Source organism: Bufo gargarizans, chromosome 2 (assembly GCF_014858855.1).
Source record: "Bufo gargarizans isolate SCDJY-AF-19 chromosome 2, ASM1485885v1, whole genome shotgun sequence".
NCBI classification, from domain to species: Eukaryota; Metazoa; Chordata; class Amphibia; order Anura; family Bufonidae; genus Bufo; species Bufo gargarizans.
The window spans coordinates 62,314,512-62,335,158 of NC_058081.1; the positions used below are offsets into that span (position 1 = coordinate 62,314,512).

At 46.7% G+C, this 20,647-nt stretch overlaps 1 protein-coding gene across 2 annotated transcripts in view; it reads right to left on the reverse strand.

The window, feature by feature from the left end:
* ADAM9 (ADAM metallopeptidase domain 9) overlaps positions 1–20,647 on the reverse strand; it is a 109,430-nt gene that overhangs the window by 42,030 nt on the left and 46,753 nt on the right. For both annotated transcript variants that reach the window (XM_044279046.1, XM_044279045.1), the window contains exons 4-7: positions 17,239–17,317; positions 11,812–11,888; positions 9,619–9,808; positions 1,513–1,578 (exon numbers count right to left, since the gene is read on the reverse strand). In XM_044279046.1, coding sequence (XP_044134981.1) covers positions 1,513–1,578; positions 9,619–9,808; positions 11,812–11,888; positions 17,239–17,317 — 412 coding nt within the window. The remainder of the gene's footprint in view (positions 1–1,512; positions 1,579–9,618; positions 9,809–11,811; positions 11,889–17,238; positions 17,318–20,647) is intronic.

The following is a 20,647-nucleotide window of genomic DNA, read 5'->3' on the forward strand; positions in this document are numbered from 1 at the left end:
AAGTGCCATCAACCAGTAGGATCCCATCAACAGTGATTAGGTAGCCCAGGGTCACCTCCCCACCTGGGGCTTTCAAATTATCTAGCTACTGCCTTCAGTATGGTGACCGCCTGTATGAGGTAGTCAGCATCTTATTATTTGATTCCACTGCTATGTAAGAATGCCACGGGACCTGCTTCTGGTTTAGCCCCACTGAATAAAACTAAACTACGAGCAGATGCCGGTGGCAGTTTTCAGCAGCAATCGTCTGGACACTGCACCAAGAAAGGACATGTCGTGGCAACAGTGAGAGGCAGTTCAAGTGCAGCTGCCGGCCGCTTTTTGGTGAAGCATTTGAGCAAAATTCCTAAAAAGGATTTGGAGATATGGATGTAACAGAAAACCAGGAGCTCCCACCCCCACAATTATGGACCATGAAACCAATCAGCATAGAATTTGGATAGTGGAGCTCCCTTACATGACTCATTAAAAGGGATGGTCTGAACAAAATAAGAGATACTGACCTTACCGTTCTGACGCTTCCTGGTCTCACTGGTCCTGCTCGGCCAATCAATGTTTGAGGCAGGTCGTTTGCTCCAGCCAGTGATTGGCTGACCATTAATTTCCTGTGTGTCAAGTGGGACTAGGAAGCAGAGACCAGTGGGGAATCGGGAAGCATCGGATCAGTGAGGTGAATATCATTTTATTTATTTTTTTCATTCTGACCCCTCCATTACACTTAGGCTACTTTCACACCAGCGTTTTTAATGGATCCGGCAAGGTTCAGCAAAACGCTTCCGTTACTGATAATACAACCGTCTGCGTCCGTTATGTACGGATCCGGTTGTATTATCTTTAACATAGCCAAGACGGATCCGTCATGAACTCCACTGAAAGTCAATGGAGAACAGATCAGTTTTCTATTGTGTCAGAGAAAACGGATCCGTCCCCATTGACTTGGCATTGGGGGTCATGTCGGATCAGTCTTGCTCCGCATCCCAGGACGGAAAGCAAACTACAACATGTTGGGGTTTGCTCTCCGGTATGGAAACGCAACTAAACGGTACGGAATGCATTTTGGAGCGATCAGTTCAGTTTAGTTTTGCACAATTCACCATGAATGGGGACAAAACTGAAGCGTTTTTTTCCGGTATTGAGCCCCTATGACGGATCTCAATACCGGAAAACTAAATCATCATCACCTTATCATCTGTATTCAGGATCATAATCCCTGACAAGCAGAGAAGAGGATGAAGCAGATCTTTAGCTCAGTGTTCTGAAGTAACTCGTCCTACTGTGTGATGAGGACAGGTTTTGTGTGTACTAATAGGACAGCAGGGGTGCGTTACTATGGTTCCCAGACACAATGATACCACCCATCCACTGCGTTGTATGCCAAACAATAGTTCATATGAAATATGGGGAATGCAGGTAACAGAGGCGGTCAGTAGTAATTGTATTGGAGTACACTTGGTTGTTTTTTTCAAAAAGGAGGTACACTGTAGAGTGGAAGAGTTACCGTCCATGACTTACCCTTTCCTTGTCCACCACCAGGAACAGTTCCACATATCTGGTCTGGGGAAGGACCGCCCGCTTCTTCTAAACACAACAGGACAACATAGAAGACTATTACATGGGTGCACATATATCACCGGCTGGGTTTAGGCTACCTGCACACGGTGCGGATTACGCTTGGCTTTCCTGTGCCGATTGCCATGCATAAAACCCGCAGCGAATACCGTACACACTAAGCGAATGCGATTTGCCAAATCTTATGTACACATTGCACATTTAGACCGTCCAGAAATTGACCTGCATTGTGGACTTTATAATCTGGAGCCTGTCAATTGTTTGTGTGGCGCCACAACTAGCGTGTAGAGGTTTTCCTCATAGACTTCAATGGGGTTATTAACAGAAAAAGAAAAGAAAAAAAAGAAATAGCGATGCTTTATGTGTTTTTATGTGCATTTCCTGTATATACATATAGAAATCCATACCATGTGCAGGTAGCCTTTCAAAGACTTAGAGTTTTTCTCTATGATGGACACCACCGCAGCAACAATCCTATATGCTAATGAGCAGTTAAGGCCACAAAGGGCAAGGCCAAGCAATTCTGTGCACAGTTGCTCCTCCTACTTCCTCTGCCAGCCCCCCCCCCACCCTCCTTGATTGACAGGACCAAATTCCTGCATAGACCTCTCGCCTTGTCCGGTCAAAGAGGGAAGAGTCGGCAGAGGAAGTAGGGAGAGCAAGAGTGCACAGAGTGGCTTTGGTCCACCCTCGGTGCATATAACTGCTCATTTGCATAAGGACAGAAAGCACTTTTTCTCCAGAAAAAGTGAAATGTATCATTACTTTCAGGTGCGCTAGACATACAAGGCACTGTGCCTGGTTTCATTTTACTCCATGAAATACTATTTAATATTAATTTAAAAAAAGCTAGAATTTTAAAAAGCCATAAAATGAGAATGTGTGAAGGAGCCCTATGGAGAACAGCAGCTATATTGTTATTGAGATTACTTTATTTGGCACAGTATGTGCTCTGAATAACTACGGGCACCGACCCAAGAAAAGGAAATAAAATGCCAGTGTCATAAAGAGTCTTATCTATCTAAGCTAATTCAGTTGTTTGGATTATAAAAAAATAAAAATAAATTATTTAAAGGGAACCTGTCATCAACTTTATGCTGTCCATACTAACGGCAGCATAAAGTAGTAACAGGTGAGTTGATTTCAGGGGTCTGTCATTTATAAGTTAAAAGTAAGTGGTTGCCGAGAACCAACATCACAATCATTGCAGCCTGGGCCTGGAAAAGAGTCACTGCCACCTGAGAAGAGTCCTGGTTATCCATGAATTCCCGCTCTCCTCCCCACCTGCTGATGACTGACAGTCTTCTACCGAGTTGTCTCCCTTTCTCTCTAGGAGGGAACTGCCAATCATCAGCAGATGGGTGAGAGCGCAGGAGATTGTGGACAACCAGGACTCTTCTCAGGTAGATTTAACTCTTTTCCAGGCCTGGGCTGCAATGATTATGATGCAGGTTCTCAGCAACCACTTACGTTTAGCTCATGAGTGACACACCACTGAGATCAGAATGTCTGTCACTATTTTATGCTGCCCTCAGTGAGGTCAGCATAACTTTGATGACAGGTTCCCTTAAAAGGCTATGTACATCTTTTGAGGCAATTTTTGTTTACGATTGCATTTTTGGCTAAAAATCATATTTTTAATTGGCCTTTATTAAAAAATATTGAGCCATTCTGTCACAAAGGGTTAACACTCTAGCTGTGTGACTGGTACTTTCTCTAATGAACTTTATCTCTAAATTACTGAGAGGTCATAAACACTTATTTAAGCCTCATTCTTATCTGTAAGATAAAGACTGAGCTATAATGAATGTTTGTAATGTCAGAGAGCAGAGATAACTAGATTTTTGTACTTACCGTAAAATCTCTTTCTCTTCCGTTCATTGGGTGTGGACAGGCCTTGACCATGGGTATAGCTGTTGCCGCTAGGAGGTGGACACTAAGCACACAAGATGCAAGCTCCTCCCTCTTAAGCTATATCCCTTCCTTCAGGGACTAAGCTAAACCAGTTTAGTGCAAAAGCAGTAGGAGAAGCCAGACACAAGAAAATTACATTATGTATAAACCCCGAACCACACTGGCCCGAAAAGGCCCATAAACAAGAGAACGGGTGGGAGCTGTGTCCCCTAATGAACAGAAGAGAAACTGATTTTATGGTAAGTACAAAAATCTAGTTTTCTCATCTGTCTCATTGGGGGACACAGGCTTTGACCATGGGACGTTACAGAGCAGTCCCTGAGGGTGGTCTTAACTTCAACCTCCCTGCCAATCAGAGAACCGCTGCCTGCAAAACTCTATGCCCCAAAGAAGCGTCAGAAGATGCAAAGGTGTGCACTCTGTAAAAACTTGGAAAAAAGTATGCAAAGACAACCAGGTCGCCGCCTTGCACACTTGAAGGGCCAAGGCTCCTACTGCCCGAGCCGAATGAGCAGTCACCCGGAAGGGCGGAGCCCAGTCCTTAATGCAGTGCGCTTCCACAATAACCAAACAAATCCATCTGGAAATGGAAGTCTTTGACGCTGCCAGTCCTAGTCTCGGCCCCTCTGGAATCACGAACAGGGAATCCGTCCGCCTGAAAGATGCTGCCTGGGACAGATAGACTCGAACGGCTCATACCAAATCCAGGGTATGGAGCAACTGCTCCTGAGGATGAGATGGGTCCGGACAAAATGAACGGATAATAATCTCATTTAGATGGACTTCCGACACCATCTTTGGCACCAAGGACTGCACAGGGCGAAGGACCACCTTATCCTGATGGAGGATCAGAAAGGGCGACCGACATGACAGAGCCGCGAGTTCTGACACTCTACAGATAGAAGTAATTGCAACCAAAAAAGTAACGTTATAAAACATGAAGCACAGAGACACCTGCTTCAAAGGCTCAAACAGAAAAGATTGGAGAGCGTTGAGCACTAGATTAAGATACCAAGGATCCGATGGAGGAAGGAAAGTGGGTGCAGCATGCGCCACCCCCCCCCCGCGCAGAAAAGTCCGAACCGCCGAAAGCGAAGCTAAATTTTGCTAAAAAAGAATGGAGCGAGCCGATACTTGCCCTTTGAGGGAGCTGAGAGCCAGCCCCAAGTCCATACCCGACTGCAAGAAAGCCAAAAGCCGCTGCAAAGAAAAGCAAACGGGAGAAAGCCGTCGCCGCTCGCACCAACTAAAGTAGGACTTCCAGGTCCGGTGGTAGATTCTGGAAGACGACGGCTTCCTGGCCCGAATCATGGTCTGGACCACCGCATCCGAAAACCCACAAGCTTTCAGTACGGCGGCTTTAACAGCCATGCCGTTAAATGTAGCGACCCTAAATTCGGGTGGAAGATTGGCCCCTGCGACAGCAGGTCTTCCCAATGTGGAAGACGCCAAGGTTAGTCAGCGAGAAGGGCGACGAGGAACACGCGCCACACCCTGTGTGGCCAATCTGGGGCCACGAGAATGACAGGCAGTCCCTCGGACCCGATCTTCCGGAGAAGATGTGGAATGAGAGGAAGAGGCAGGAACACGTAAGGAAACGTGAACAGTCTCCACGGGATCACCAGCGTGTTGCATGCCAGGGTCATGGGGTCCCTGGACCGCGCAACGAATTCCTCGACCTTGTTGTTGAACCGTGAGGCCATGAGATCCACATCCGGCCGACCCCACCTCTCGCAGATGGCCCAAAAGACCTGCGGGTCAAGAGCCCACTCCCCGAGATAGAGACGCTCCCGGATGAGGAAGTCTGCGATCCAGTTGTCGACGCCGGGTATGCGAACTGCCGACAGTGCCAGAACATGTTTCTCCGCCCAGCTTAGAATCAGCGCCGTTTCCGCCATGACTGCCGGGCTCTGGGTGCCGCCCTGATGAATGATGTACGCCACTGCCGTGGTTGTAGGACTGCACCCGCACCAAACAACCCCTGAGATGGTCGCCACAATGTCGCAGAGAGAGACGAATCGCCCTCAACTCCAGAACATTGATTGGAAGGGAGTGCTCCTCACGTGACCATACCCCTTGAATAGAGAGATTTTCCAACACTCCCCCCCCCCCCCCCGACCCTTGAGGCTTGCGTTCATTCTTAACACCTTCCAACGGAGAGGGAGGAATGAGCGACCCGACCTCAACATTGGCGAGACCATCCACCATCTGAGGGCCCAGAGCACTGGGGCAAGGAGACGCACTGGCCGATCTAAGGAGGCTGGTGAGCGATCCCAGCTGGACAGAAAGGCTCGCTGAATCGTTCTGGTATGGAATTGAGCGTAGGGTACTGCTTCGAAGGCAGAGACCATGTGTCCCAGAGCCCGCATGCAGCGATGAATGGGAACCGGAGCTGGCCGCAACAAGGGGAGAATCTGAAGATGCAGAGCGGATATTTTTTCCGGAGGCAAGAACACCTTGACAAGTGTCCAGTACCATGCCCAGATAAGTCAATCGCTGCGATTCAGGATCCAGGGTGTCTAGAACAATGTTCAAGCTGTCCACCGTCGCCTGGAACGACGGACCCTTCACCAGGATGTCGTCTGAGTAAGGGATCGCCACGATTCCCCTGGCATGGAGCAGGGCCATGACCTCTGCCAGAACCTTCATAAAGATCCTGGGAGCCGTGGCCAGGCCGAACGGGAGGGCTACAAATTGGTAGTGAAATGGACCCATTGCAAACTGGAGAAACCTCTGATGACTGACGCATATGGGCACGTGAAGATAAGCGTCCTTGATGTTTATCGAGGACAGGTACTCCCCCGGTTCCATGGACGCAATGACCGACCTCAGTGACTCCATCCGGAATCTGCGGACGCGAAGGAAACTGTTGAGCACCTTGAGGTCCAGAACGGGACGGACCGTCCCCTCATTTTTGGGAACCACAAAGAGATTGTTTTCAGGGGTTTTACTCCAATCTTGCGCAGGAAACGGAACAACCACACCTTGCTGCAGCAGCGTGCGACTTGCCAGAAAAAAAAGAATCTGCGGCTGCGGGAGAGGCTGGAGGAGATGACCGGAAAAAACGGGACGGAGGGGAGGACTTGAAATCCAGCTTGTAGCCCTCTGCAATTACCTCCCTCACCCACGCATCTGAGACGTGAGCCAGCCAAACATGTCGAAACACATGAAGCCGGCTGCCCACCCGAACGGAGGGTGCAGGGAGCTGCCCGTCATGCAGAAGAGTTCTTAGTGTTAAAGGACTTGGAGCCCTGTTTAAGGAAACGCCAGGCAGGGTGCGGCTTGAAGGAAGGTTTGAGCTTCCGATCCGTGGCCGACTTGTCAGACGTCCTCTTGGGGCTGGAAAAACTCTGAAAGGGACGGAAAAAAGGCTTCCGCTTTTTTTTACCTATTAGACTGCCTGTTCTATGGTAAATGGGTGCTCTTACCACCTGTAGCGTCCGAAATGATCTTACCAGGTGCTTACCAAAAAGTCTGCTTCTGGTAAAGGGGAGAGCCGTCAGGGTACATTTTGAAGCATTATCTGCCGACCAGCAGGAGAGCCATAGGGTACAGTGAATAGACACCAACAGGGCTGATGAGCGAGCCATAAACCTGGCAGCGTCCAAAGATGCTTCACAAATATATGCACTGGCATGCGAGAGCTGCAGGGCCACATCTGCAAGTTGCCCCGAGGGGACTCCCGAGTCAAGACCCTTACGTAAATTACTTGCCCACTCTCCCATAGCCTTGCTCACCAATGTAGAGGCAAACACCGGCTGCAGCGCTGTGCCTACTGCTTCAAAGGCAGATTTTGCAAACGCTTCCAGCTTCTTATCTTTGATATCAGTAAAAGAAGCCCAAGGTAGCATGTTTAGCCAAGCGGGAAACCGGCGGGTCAACTATAGGTGGAGCCGACCATTTGTTAGTCAAATCCTCCGGAAAAGGATAAACAACAACATTCTCATCTGACCCTCTCTCCTTGGAACATGCCTCTTCAACTGAGGACACGTCGGAGTGAGACACTCTAGTAGGAGGAGGAGAGGCCGAGGAAACGGGAGACACAGACACCCTTTTGGGGGAGGATGTTCTAGCCCATTTTGTGGGACGGCCGTGATGGGCACGCGCCCCGTGATCCCCAGAGTCGGACCAGTTAGGGGACTGTCTTGCCAACAAATGCCCCAAAATATCCACAATAGCTTTTTGGTATTGGAGACATCCTGCACCACCCTAGACAGGGAACGCACCCATTCCGGTTCTTCCGCAGCTTGGGCAGCGGGAAGCAACGGGGCCGGAGCCGAGCCTCTTGATGCCGGCGCAGCACATGCAAATCAGAGGGAGTCTGACTGAGGGGATGGAAATTTAGCGCGACAAGACGCACAGGCAAAATGACGCACCAAAGGGACCGCCTGCTTCTGGACCTGGGTTCAGACATAATGGCACCCCTGGCATTCCAATGAGAAAAGAAGGAAAGGTTAGGCCTTGTAAGAAGGGACAAACAACACTCACCCAGCCTGTGTCCCTCCAAGCAACAAGCACCATCAGCGTCCCGCCAGGTGCTTAAAATCCCGGAAGTAGACGGAGCCCACTCTCCCTCTGCTCTGCTGTTGGTGTGGGGCGGGGCAAACACAAGCCCCACCCCAAATATGATGATGGCTCTCAGCGCCCACCCATCCTCTCTGGCCCCGGTCGGCATCCCCGGCCGAACTCAGACCGCCGGCCAGGGAAAAATAAGCCGCGGGGGAGGGCCCTGCAGGAGCAGGCTGCACAGAAGCTGGGGCCTCAATTACCAATGGCTCTGGTTGCCCCAGAACAGATGCGCCGACCAAGAAGTGGCGCTCAGGAAGAAACTCCGCCCCCTCCTCTCCCAGAAGTGTTTAGGAGGACGCCGACGTGAAAACGGACGCCCCCAGTAGTAGGCTCCAAAAGAAGCCTTGGCCTCAATTACCAATGGCACCGGCGGCCCTGTGGAAGCGGCGATATCCTCAACACAGAGGCGGGTCGGCCACACAACAGGAGCAGCCCCCTGAGCCATGCACCAGGTGCCATTTAACATTTAAAAGGCTCTTATTACTGCCCATGGTACAGGGCGACCACATGGGGACCATCACACATGGGGAGGAGAGGGAACTGGAGTGGGGCACTGTGGGCAGTCTCCTACTCACCTGTCTTCTGCCCCCCTGGCTCCAGCCAGATCACCACCTTCGGTGTGCAACCCCTTGGTGAGGGACGCTACAATGGAAACAGAGGGGACTTTCGCTGGGACGGCCGTGGTGATGCGATTGCTGGCGGGAGAAAGAGGTTTTTACAGGAACCTCTGGTCCTCCTTTTCTTCCGGAGAGCAGGAACGAGCAGGGGGTTTGCGTGACCCCCTGGTCTCCCGTCTCCTGGTTGGGAGTGCAGGCTGTTTAAAAGACTGCCTGAAGCTTCCCACTAGAAGGAAAAAAAAAAAAAAAAGAGACAAAATTAGTAAACTAGCAGACCTGCACGCAGGTAGGTCTGCCTCCTACAGACACTAAGCTAAAAATGGATTTAGCTTAATCCCTGTAGGAAGGATATAGCTGAAGAAGGAGGAGCTCACACTTTGTGTGCTTAGTGTCCGCCTACTAGCGGCAACAGCTATACCCATGGTCAAGCCTGTGTCCCCCCAATGAGACAGGTGAGAAAAGGAGTCTGTCTGCTCTACAGATGACGGAAAAGACAGAAAATCCACAGGCAGCTACTACAGCATGTCAGCTCTGGACACAAAAAAGGATTCCATATTGTTAATAAAGACCAACTAAAAAACTGAATTTTAGCTCAAAATAAGTACAATGCAATAATTTAAAAAAAATTGACCCCCAATGGTGTACATAGCCTTTATCTTTCATCTCGTATCTGTTTCTGAAAAAAAAATGGGTGAAAAGCAATATGGCCACCATTATAAATCCAAGAGGCTGTATCTCTTGAATTTCTGAGGATCCTTGATGGCGAAGGAACCTAGGTATGCAGCCTTACATCTCTGTATCAACGAAGACATGAACAGGTTTGCCATTCAGGATTCTTGAGCCAACTCCTGTAGGACGTGTAATGATGTCACCCAGGATATTAGAAATGTTGCTTGACAACCCCAGTAGGAAGTGTAATGATGCTGGTTGTCACCCAGTTACTGCTTACCCGGCGGAGTAGATGAAACATGCTGGGCGGGTGGCTGTGCTCACTCTCGGGTCCTTCTTCAGGACTGGAAACGCCGCACACCATTGGATCCTGCTTCACATCTTCAAGACGATAAATTAGGTGTTCAAAGTTGGAAGAAGACTGCAGAGGCTCAATGCCATAGCTTCCGTTACTCAGGTGTAGTAGGCCTCTGGTACAGACAGAGATTATCTTAGCGTTAATATCTGCACACTACCAGTCGTCTTCCGGTTTTAAGTGAATAAAGCTTATTGACTGTTAAAGGAGTTATTCCCACATTAAATGGGTTACCAAAAATTTAAGTAAAGGGGGAGTTTTCTAAAATACCTGTCCAACCTTCTGCCATTCACTGACCTATGCGGTCACGTGGGGTCAGGGACTACGCGGAAGCATTTTTCCTCTGCAGAGATGATGTGCTCGGCTTCCAAACAACATGACTGCTGAAGACAATGACTGGCTGCAGCAATTATGTGAGGTAGTTGGGGGTATCAACGCTGCAGCACTGGAAACAACAGCGAAGAACAGCAGGGAGAACTGGAAATGGAATGGTGGAGAGCAGACAGGTGGACAAGTATTGTTTTGGTTGGTTTATTGTAGAACACTCCATGCCTTTACTTTACTTTTGGGGGTCTTATAAAGTTTTTTATTTCCTCTGAAAAATAGTACAGATTTCTTACTAAAGGGATTGCCCAATTAAGAAACGTATTTTCTATCCGCAGGAGATAAGTGTCTGATTGTCTGATCGGCGGGGGTACGAACGCTGGTGACCCCACCAATCACGAGGGCAGGGGCCTGTGCTCCACCATCTGAATGAAACGACAACCATGCATGTGCGCTACCGCTTCATTTAACTCTATGGGGCTGCGGAAGATAGACAAGCCATCAGTTCCATAGACTTGCATTGAGTGTTGGACATGTTCCATTCAATCGGCGAGCATCAGACACATATCCTGTGGAAAGGAGATAAGTTGACTTAGCGGGACAACCCCTTTAAGATGGCAAGTGACATCTTCACCTTCCAGCAGCCTGTAGATCCCCTTTATCTGTAAATGTTCAGATGTTCAGAAACCTCCTTAATCACTAAAATAATTGTTTCTGGTGACATAGTAAATGTGGGAGAGGAGGGGGATGATGCTGCAGTCTCTCCTCCTCAGCCTGTGTGCTAGATGTATGCTGTGAGAGGGGAGGGGGAGCAGCAGTGCTGGGATGTGGCTTAAATAAACTGGGCAATTTTTTTTGCAGCTGCAATGTCACCTATAAAACATGTAACCCACTATGGTTCCCATTCTTCCTCCCTAAAATATCAAACTGGGCAATTATCATTATGACTCTCTTGTTTCTGAGCAATCCTAATGATCATTGTGATGAGTTTTTTCTCTCCGCCAGGAGCGAGGGTCGTCCAGATACATAATGTTTTCGGGCTGACGGGTGTCAAAACATAAATTTCACATGATGCCCGGTTGTCACATGACCTTCATTTTAGCGGGCAGCATGCTTATGGACGCTTTCCTGTTACAGCTTCGGTTACTGCTAGCAGAGAGATTAAAAAAAAAAATAAAAAAATAAAAAAAAAAATATTCATTTATAGGCTTTTTGCCTAGAAATTGAGGACCTCACCCAAAATTCTGCAGGAAACCTCCACCCATGTGCAAGAACCTAGAGGTAGAGATTTCACTCACAGAATAATGGGCGGTGTTGTAAGTCACGGAATATTGTACAATACAGTCGCAGGCAAAAAAAAGTTGTTTTTTTGTTTATTTTTTAAAAGGTAGAAAAATGTAAACTTGAAATGAGTAAAGGTGCCTTAAAGGGGGCTTCCACTTCTAATTTACAGATTTTCCCTGCACACCAAAGCCCCCGGCAACCCTATGGGCAGGGAGCTACAACTGCGCAATTCACCTCTGAAGAAAAGGTTAAAGGACCCTGGTGCCTTCGTTCTATGGATTAGTAAGGATCCTAGAGTTAGACCGCCACCAAAATAATCTTATGGCATGACCATGACCTTCACAGATGGGAACACCCCCCACAGGACAGGGTTCTGAGGGAAATAGCTGCATCCTTCACCTCCTTTCTTGAATACCCTTATTTATTGAGTGGTAGGTACCCTTTCAAAAGCTCCTGCCCGACAACTGGTTCGCAGTAAGCCTGGTCACAAAGAATTAAGAAGATGGTTACCTTAGACCTGAGCAGGTGCTGATGGCTACCCGGGACTCAGGATATCCTTCTGCATAGCCCTGATAATGGCACAGGTCCTGGAGGTATATAAAGAAGTGGAATAAGATAACAGGCACATGGACAACCATTCCTCATCTCACAAACAGAAATAGGAAATAGAAACGGACATTACAGGGGATTTTTAACTATCCTCTGGATAGGACCTCCGCCGATCAGCTGTTTGAGAGGCAACCGGTGTTCGCGGTAGCGCCGTAGCCTTCTCACCAAGCACAGCGCCATACACTGTACAGCGGCTGTGCTTGGTATCGCAGCTCAGCCCCATTGACTTCTATGGGGGTCAGCTGCGCCGAGGCCATATGACAGAAGAATGTGATGGCCTAGGAAAAGCCGAGAGAAGGCCGTTGATCGGCAGGGGTCCCTAGTGTCAGACCCCCTCCACGCCCCATCGATCAGATACTGATGACCTATCCAAAAGGAAAACGCCTTTTAAAAGAGGACAATGATCAAGAACTAAAGCGACTGTCCGGTTTAAAAAAACTAATATTCACATATCCCAAAAGAGAATTCTGAGTTGGCCCTTTTAAGATCCTCATCTCTTGGCCAGTGGGACCTTTCCTTCCCGCATTAGGGCTCGTGCACCCAAACGTATTTTTGGCGGGCACCCGATCCGCATTGTGGCTCGGATGTGGACCCATTCACTTAAATGGAGGCGCAAAAGATGCAGACAGGACATCGTGTGCTGTTCTCATCCATATGTCCGTTTCAGGGACCAAAAAAAAAAAAAATGGAACGTGTCCTATTCTCGTTAGTTTTACGGACAAGGATAGGACAGTTCTACAGAGGGCAAAATGCAGAACACACATGGCAGGTATCCGTGTTTTGTGGATCCGCAATTTTCGGACTGCAAATACTGCGATGGTCGTGTGCATGAGCCCTTACACTGATGAACCACTGATTTAAAAGGACACTGTGTAATGCTTAGTTCCTCCTGCGGTGGCGCACAGATCGCACAGAATGGTGTCCCATTCCCAGTAACAGCAATCTCTGAGCAGTGCCAAAGGAGCCTCTCATTCTGGTGGCCGGAGATCATCATCTGCGCCAATATGACAACTATCTAACACGTGCCTACGACATAGCACGAGATTGTCCTGGCAGGACTTCCCCCGAAACCACTCATATGACAGCTGAATCAGCTGGCTAATATGGAAGGAACCGTTCTTGCACAGTTACCCTCCAGGACGCCCGCTCATCTGACCAGTGATCTGCATTATTCCCTTCCCTTGTACCAGTTCCTGCCGCGTCTCTGACAACAGGACGTATGTGCGGCACACAATGTACCAGATCGTAAAACCGTTAATGGACTCAGGATGTACACGGCCGTCAAATAACACTCCTGGAAGGAAGAAGGGCCCACCAAAATATACAGTCCCTTTAGATATACGGACTGGACCGCCAAATGGACATGTATTCACTAGTGCACAGCTACCTTTCCCAAAAATCAACGCTAGAACATGTTTTTCTAAGAACTTTGCGTTGTATCATTACTCTGTTATTCCTCCTGGTAATGTCTGAATGAGCTGAAAACTGAACTGGACTCTGGGATACGACACATGGATGTGTGATCTGTGCGGGCCCGACTCCTGGGAATCCCACTGATTAGCAAAGTGTTAGGGGCAGCACCTCCACGGTGGTATTCAATACAGTGAAACCCCCACTGAGGAGAAGACGAGCGTAATGTGGTGCTCGATGGAGCCATCTAGACCGTTCACTGCGGTGACCTGCACAGCGCCATCCATGCAGTTGAGTACTGCATCTAAAGCTCTTTTCCTCTAAGCTGCAGGACCAGAAGCCCTACAGCCAAGGGTCCAGGGGTCTCCATGAAGCACCACATGCTCTTAAAGCTACACTCACAAGTGTAAGCATTTTGCGGCTGGCAAACCGCGGATCCATAAAACACGGATACCGGCTGTGCGAATGATGCATGCCCCGAGGACCTTCCATGTGCTTCCGCATCCGTGCAGCCATGACACAAAGGATAGGGCACGTCCTATACTTCGCCACAACAAGCGGACCACGGACATATTGAAGTCACCGCGATGAGATGTGCACGCAGCCAGTATCCGCACTTTGCAGACCGAAAAACACTTATGGTCGTGTGAAGGTAGCCTACATGGGTTGTCCCAATGAGACAACAACTCTAGGATAAGTGTCAGGTGGGGGTCCAACCTTTGAGGTCCCCGCCAATCACAAAAACGGGGGCCTATCATCTGCCACTGAAAGAACCGGCGGTCACGCACACATGCTGCTGCTCCGTTCAGCTCTATGGGACTAGGCCCCAATTCTCTCAATCAGGGGTGGTCCCAGTGGTCAGACCCCGCCAATCAGACACTTTAAGAAGTCTTAAAGGGGTCCTCTCACTTCAGTAAGTGGCATTTATCATGTAGAGAAAGTAAATACAAGACACGTACTAATGTATTGTCATTGTCCATATTGTTTCCTTTGCTGGCTAAATTCATTTTTCCATCACATTGCACAGTGCTCGTTTCCATGGTTACGACTAGGGTTATCACGATACCAAATTTTTTATTAGATTTCGATACCATAAAAAAATATTGTGATACTCGATACCACGCGAAAAAAAAAAAAAAAAAAAAAAAAAAAAATTTGCATTTCACATTTTATTTAACATCCAGCCCATAATGAAACAGTCCGATCCTATTTTTTGGGGGGACAAGGTGACAAAAAAAATGGCGAATCGAGCAGTTTTTTTTTTTTTTTTCTTTTACGGCGTTCACCATATAGGAGATATTTTCTAATATTGTAATAGTTTGGACTTTTCGGCTGTAGCAATATGTAAAATGTTTATTTATTGTTTCTGTATTTTATATGTAAAACTGGGAAAGGGGGTGATTTATACTTAATATTTTGGTGTTTTTTTTTTTTTTTACTTTTTTTTTTACTTTTTATTTAATAACTATTAGCCTCCTTATGGGCTAGAACCCTTGTCCTATTCACCCTATAGATCTCTATTATGGTAAATAGGACCTCACACTCTCCCTGCTGCCCTGTGCATAGTGCACACAGCAGCGGGGAGATCACCATGGCAGCCAGGGCTCCAGTAGCGTCCTGGCTGCCATGGTAACCGATCGGAGCCCCAGAATTACACTGCTGGGGCTCCGATCAGAAGCTGCCACTGTACCACCAATGAGGAGGAGGGGAGGGGACCCTGTGGCCACTGCCACCAATGATTTAATACTGAGGGGGTTGGGGGCGCACTGTGCCACCAATACTGGGGGTGGGTGGTTGGGGGCACACTGCAAATGTTTTTAAACTATTAATACAAATACAGGAGGCGGGTGCCGGTGGCAGAATCACATAGCTGGCACCCGACTTCTATAACAGGGCGCTGCGATCCGCGGCAATTAACCCCTCAGGTGCGGCACGACCACTACTGATGGATTGCCGGGTGGTCTGTAACCATAGAAACGAGCAGTGTATAATGTGATGGCAAAATGAATCCAGACAGGAATGGAAGCAATATGGACAATGACAATACGTTAGTAAGTGCCTTGTAGTAACTTTCTCAACATAATAAATGGCACTTACTGAAGTGTAGTGGCGTCGCTAGAGGGGGGCGAGGGGGGGCAATTGCCCCCCCTATGTTGTCCCTTGCCCCCCCGGGTGCCCCCCCGCTGATTCCCCAGAGTGAATACTAATGAGCGCTTCCATTATAGAAGCGCTCATTAGTACCGAAGGACCAGGAAGTGGTGAACGCTCTGTACTCACCACTTCCTGGTCCTCGGCTGTCGGCTGTGCAGGGCTGCGCCCAGCGTAAGGTCGCTCTGTGACCTCACGCTGTGCGCGCCAGTTTAGAGCACAGTCGACTGAGGAGAAAATGGCAGGCGGCATCCGTCCAGGAGCAGGAGAGGTAAGTGTTTTTATTTTTTATTTTATAAAAAATGTGGCTGCTGGGGGCATTATGGGGGCTAATAGGAGGCATATGAGGGCTAATTGGAGCCATATGGGGCATTTGGAGGCATATTTGGGGGCTAATTGGAGGCATATGGGGGCTAATAGGAGGCATATGGGGGCTAATAGGAGGCATATGGGGGCTAATTGGAGGCATATGGGGGCTAATTGGAGGCATATGGGGGCATTTGGAGGCATATTTGGGGCTAATTGGAGGCATATTTGGGGCTAATTGGAGGCATATTTGGGGCTAATTGGAGGCATATTTGGGGCTAATTGGAGGCATATTTGGGGCTAATTGGAGGCATATTTGGGGCTAATTGGAGGCATATTTGGGGGCTAATTGGAGGCATATTTGGGGGCTAATTGGAGGCATATTTGGGGCTAATTGGAGGCATATTTGGGGCTAATTGGAGGCATATTTGGGGGCTAATTGGAGGCATATTTGGGGCTAATCGGAGGCATATTTGGGGCTAATAGGAGGCATATGGGGCTGATAGGAGGCATATGGGGCTGATAGGAGGCATATGGGGGCTAATTGGAGGCATATGGGGGCTAATGGGAGGCATATGGGGGCTAATTGGAGGCATATGGAGGCATATGGGGGCTAATTGGAGGCATATGGGGGCTAATTGGAGGCATATGGGGGCTAATTGGAGGCATATGGGGGCTAATTGGAGGCATATGGGGGCTAATTGGAGGCATATGGGGGCATATGGGGCTAATAGGGGGCATATGGGGGCTAATAGGAGGCATATGGGGGCTAATAGGAGGCATATGGGGGCTAATAGGAGGCATAATGGGGCTAATAAGAGGCATAATGGGGGCTAATGAGGCATAAGGGCTGATATGGGGGCTAATGAGGCATAAGGGCTGATATGGGGGCTAATGAGGCATAAGGGCTGATATGGGGGCTGATATGAGAGGCATAATGAGGGCTAATATGGGGGCTGATATGAGAGGCATAATGAGGGCTAATGAGAGGCATAATGTGTCATCCACAGATGCCCCCATAACAGTGTGTCTTCCACAGATCCACCATAACAGTGCGCCTGTGCACTGACGAGAGACAGAAGGAAGGGGAAAGAATCCGTGGAAGCAAGCAGGGGACAGCACAGCAGACGACTGAAGTAGCTTCTTTTGTAAGTAAATTGCTTTATTATAACTGTATCCCTGCATACCGCAATTCTCTCGTATTTTGTAATCTTATTGATATATACTTATTTTGTTTGTGCCCCCCCATTTTTGACTGTGGTATCTTTGTGCCCCCCCTATATATTGTTCCTAGAGTCGCCACTGCTGAAGTGAGACAACTCCTTTAACGGGACAGACCCCCAATGATCCCACAACGATGGCCTATTCTAGGTGTAGACCATTGCTAGTGTTCCTATACGTCTGACGAGTAAAAACTAAAATACAGACACAAAATGTCAATCCCTATACACTCCCTATACATACCTGTTTGTGAAGCGGGCTTGCCAGCCGGGTCCCGTCTTCTGTGTATGTATAGACGGTAAAGTCTTTGGCTAATAAATCGCTGTAGAATAGTAAGAAGATAGAAGGAAAGTGTTAATATAAACTGTGTAAAGGTTTTTTGCATTTTTCAACCTTTTTATAATAATAATTATTATTATTTATATAATGTTTATATGATCAATTACCTTACCACTAAGCAGTGGTAGTTTGTAAGAATAACTAGTCTTCTCCACTAGCGGCTCTCATCCATATCCTTGTCCATAGGAGGGCAGCATTACAGCAGTTAGAGGGGCAGAACAAATGTGCATATACTAAAGTATAAACCCAATTCTAAACAAGTTGTATAAAATGTAAATAAAACCAGAATGCAATGATTTGCAAACCTCACAGACCCATATTTCATACACAGAACACATATCAGATGCTGAAAGTGAGACACTTTACCAGGTCATAATTTTTTTTTTTATTTAGAGCTGGATGGCAGCAACGCATCTCAAAAAGGTTGGGACACGGCAACAAAAAGCTGAAAATAAGGCGACTTTCACACTGGCGTTTTGGCTTTCCGTTTGTGAGATCCGTTCAGGGCTCTCACAAGCGGTCCAAAACTGATCAGTTTTGCCCTTAATGCATTCTGCATGGAAAAGGATCCGCTCAGAATGCATCAGTTTGCCTCCGTTCAGTCACCATTCTGCTTTGGAGGCGGACACCAAAACCGTCCTGAGCCAAACGGATTTTCACTGACACAATAGAAAACGGATCCGTCCTCCATTGACTTTCAATGGTGTTCAAGACTGATCAGTTTAGGCTATGTTAAAGATAATACAAACGGATCCGTTCTGAACGAATGCAGACTGTTGTATTATCTGAACGGATGCATTTGTGCAGATCCATGATGGATATGCACCTAACGCAAGTGTAAAAGTAGCCTAGGGTACTAATAAAAAAAACTGCCTGAGGAGCAATATTGCTAATAAGTCACATGACTGGGTATAAAAAAAATAAACGCATGTTAGAGACGTAGAGGTTTAAAAATCTGCAAAAAATTGCATCTAAAAATTGTGGAACTATTTCAGAAAAAGTGTTCCTCAATGTAAAATTGAGAAGACTTTGAATATCCCACCGTCGACAGTACATAATCTCATCAAAAGATTCAGAGAATCCAGAGAAATCCATGTGTAGAGTAGACAAGGCTGACGATCAATATTGGACGCTCATGACTTATGGGCCCTCAAGTGGTATTGCATTAAAAGCAGATTTGATTCTGCACTGGAAATGACTGCATGGGCTCAGGAAAACTTCCCAAAATCATTCTGTTTGAACACAGCTCACAGTACAATCCACAAATACCACTGAATGCTGCGGTATGCAAAGAGGAAGCCATATGTCCGCACGATCCAGAAATGCCACCGTCTTCTCTGGACCAAGCTCTTGTAAAATGTACTGAGGATAAATTGAACACTGTTCTGTGGTCAGATGAATCAAAATTTTAAAATTCTTTTAGGAAACCACAAATGACACGTCCTGCAGATTCAGGAGGAAAGGAACCATCCAGCTCGTTATCAGAGCACAGTATGGGGTTGCATTAGTGCCTATGGTGTGGGCAGCTTACACATCTGGAAAGGACCCATCATATCAATGCTGAACAGTATATTGAGGTTTTACAACATATTCTCCCATCTAAACAATGTCTCTTTTAGGGAAGGCTTTGCATACTTTAGCAAGACAATGCTAAACCACGTAATCCGAATACACAAATAGCCTTAAGCTATACCATTCTGTTTTAGGCCTAAATTGATGGTTATAAAAATTAAATGTTATTATATCCATCTAAAATAGACACAGTTGTATCATATCTCTTATGAAATGTATCCTGTATTCTTCTGTGCTACATTATTACAAAAAAGCCTTAGTGACATTAAAAGCCCAGTAAAAACATTGGTGTGTTGTTTTTTCAGATCCTTTATATATATCCCAGATAGTTTATAGCTGGGTATCGATATGTGCGGCAGTGGTGTTAACTCACACACTCCTCCGCTACATTAATCTTACATCTTTGTGGCTGCTGACTAACTTTGTTGCTAGTTTAATCATTTGTAACATCCAACAATTATCTTGATCTTATCAGAGTCTTCGTATCAACTGCCAGACTGGAACTCTTGGCTTGTTCTTACTAACTTTGTTGCCAGTACAGTAATTTATAGCCACCAGCTTTAACTTTATCTTATCTGCGTCTCTTAATATCAACTGCCAGACTATAAAGCTTGGTTTGTTCAATTCTAAGATCACTGGTTACTATTTATTCCTCCCCACGCTATCCTCCCTTTACTTTATCAGATCGACTCGTTCTTCATCAGTTGGGGGACGCCTGCAGGTCGAACCCCTTACTTTTTCAAACACTAATATTCCCCGATATTAAAACAAGAAACAAAGCTCCCCCAACATGTGGCGTCTTCAGGGGTTAGGAGCTTGTAATACGAGCGGTGGGCTAATCAAATCTTTATAGTAACCAAGGATCCTCCTCTCCTCCTTCTGCCCACTCACTACGCTCGCAACCAGATTGACACCTCGAATCACCTAGGGAACATGGACATGAAGATCACGAGACCTATAGGTGAGGACTCTTCCTCTGACAAGCTGATTCAAGTTGTCCAATACATCGCTGCGTGCGAAACTTAGGGCGCTTGAAGCGCTTTACCTTACCCTCTCGCCACGCTATGCTTCCCCTCTCTCCTTTCTGCGCATGTCTATAGACTTTGTTTCATTTTCCTACTAGTGCTATTCTTACTATCAGGTATCACCATATGAAGGAGAAAGGAGACTTGATCATACTGTATTCTAATAAAATGAATCATGTTATACCGGCTACATTCCATACTTTTATTCACTCATTAATGTCTATATTTTGAGATGGATGACATTATCTTCTATACCATGATCACCAGAAATTAGTAATGTGTCAAAATGGAGATTTGGAGTGGAATTAAAATTAGGGGTTGAGAGATCTAAAAAAATAATACAATAACTGAAGGCATAGCTGTACATATATTGATCCCCATTATTTTGAAATGTATATATCCCATATCAACTATAAGTTATTCTACTTCCTAAATTTTATTCTCTAATCATAATCTAGAATTACTCCTAAATTATTTTCTCCAAATTATGGCTTCTGTTTCCTAAATCATTAGAAATCATGGTCGAGTATCAATCAATTGAAAATCTTTTTATATAATCTCTTCACCAACATGATTACTTTTAACACAGGACACCTTCATGTATTTCCATTTGTCCTGATCGTCCCTTCATATTTTTAATTATCATCTCTTATTTGTTGTTCTTCTTTAATTTCAAAAAAAAAAATAAAAAAAAAAAATCTTTTTTCTCTAGAAAC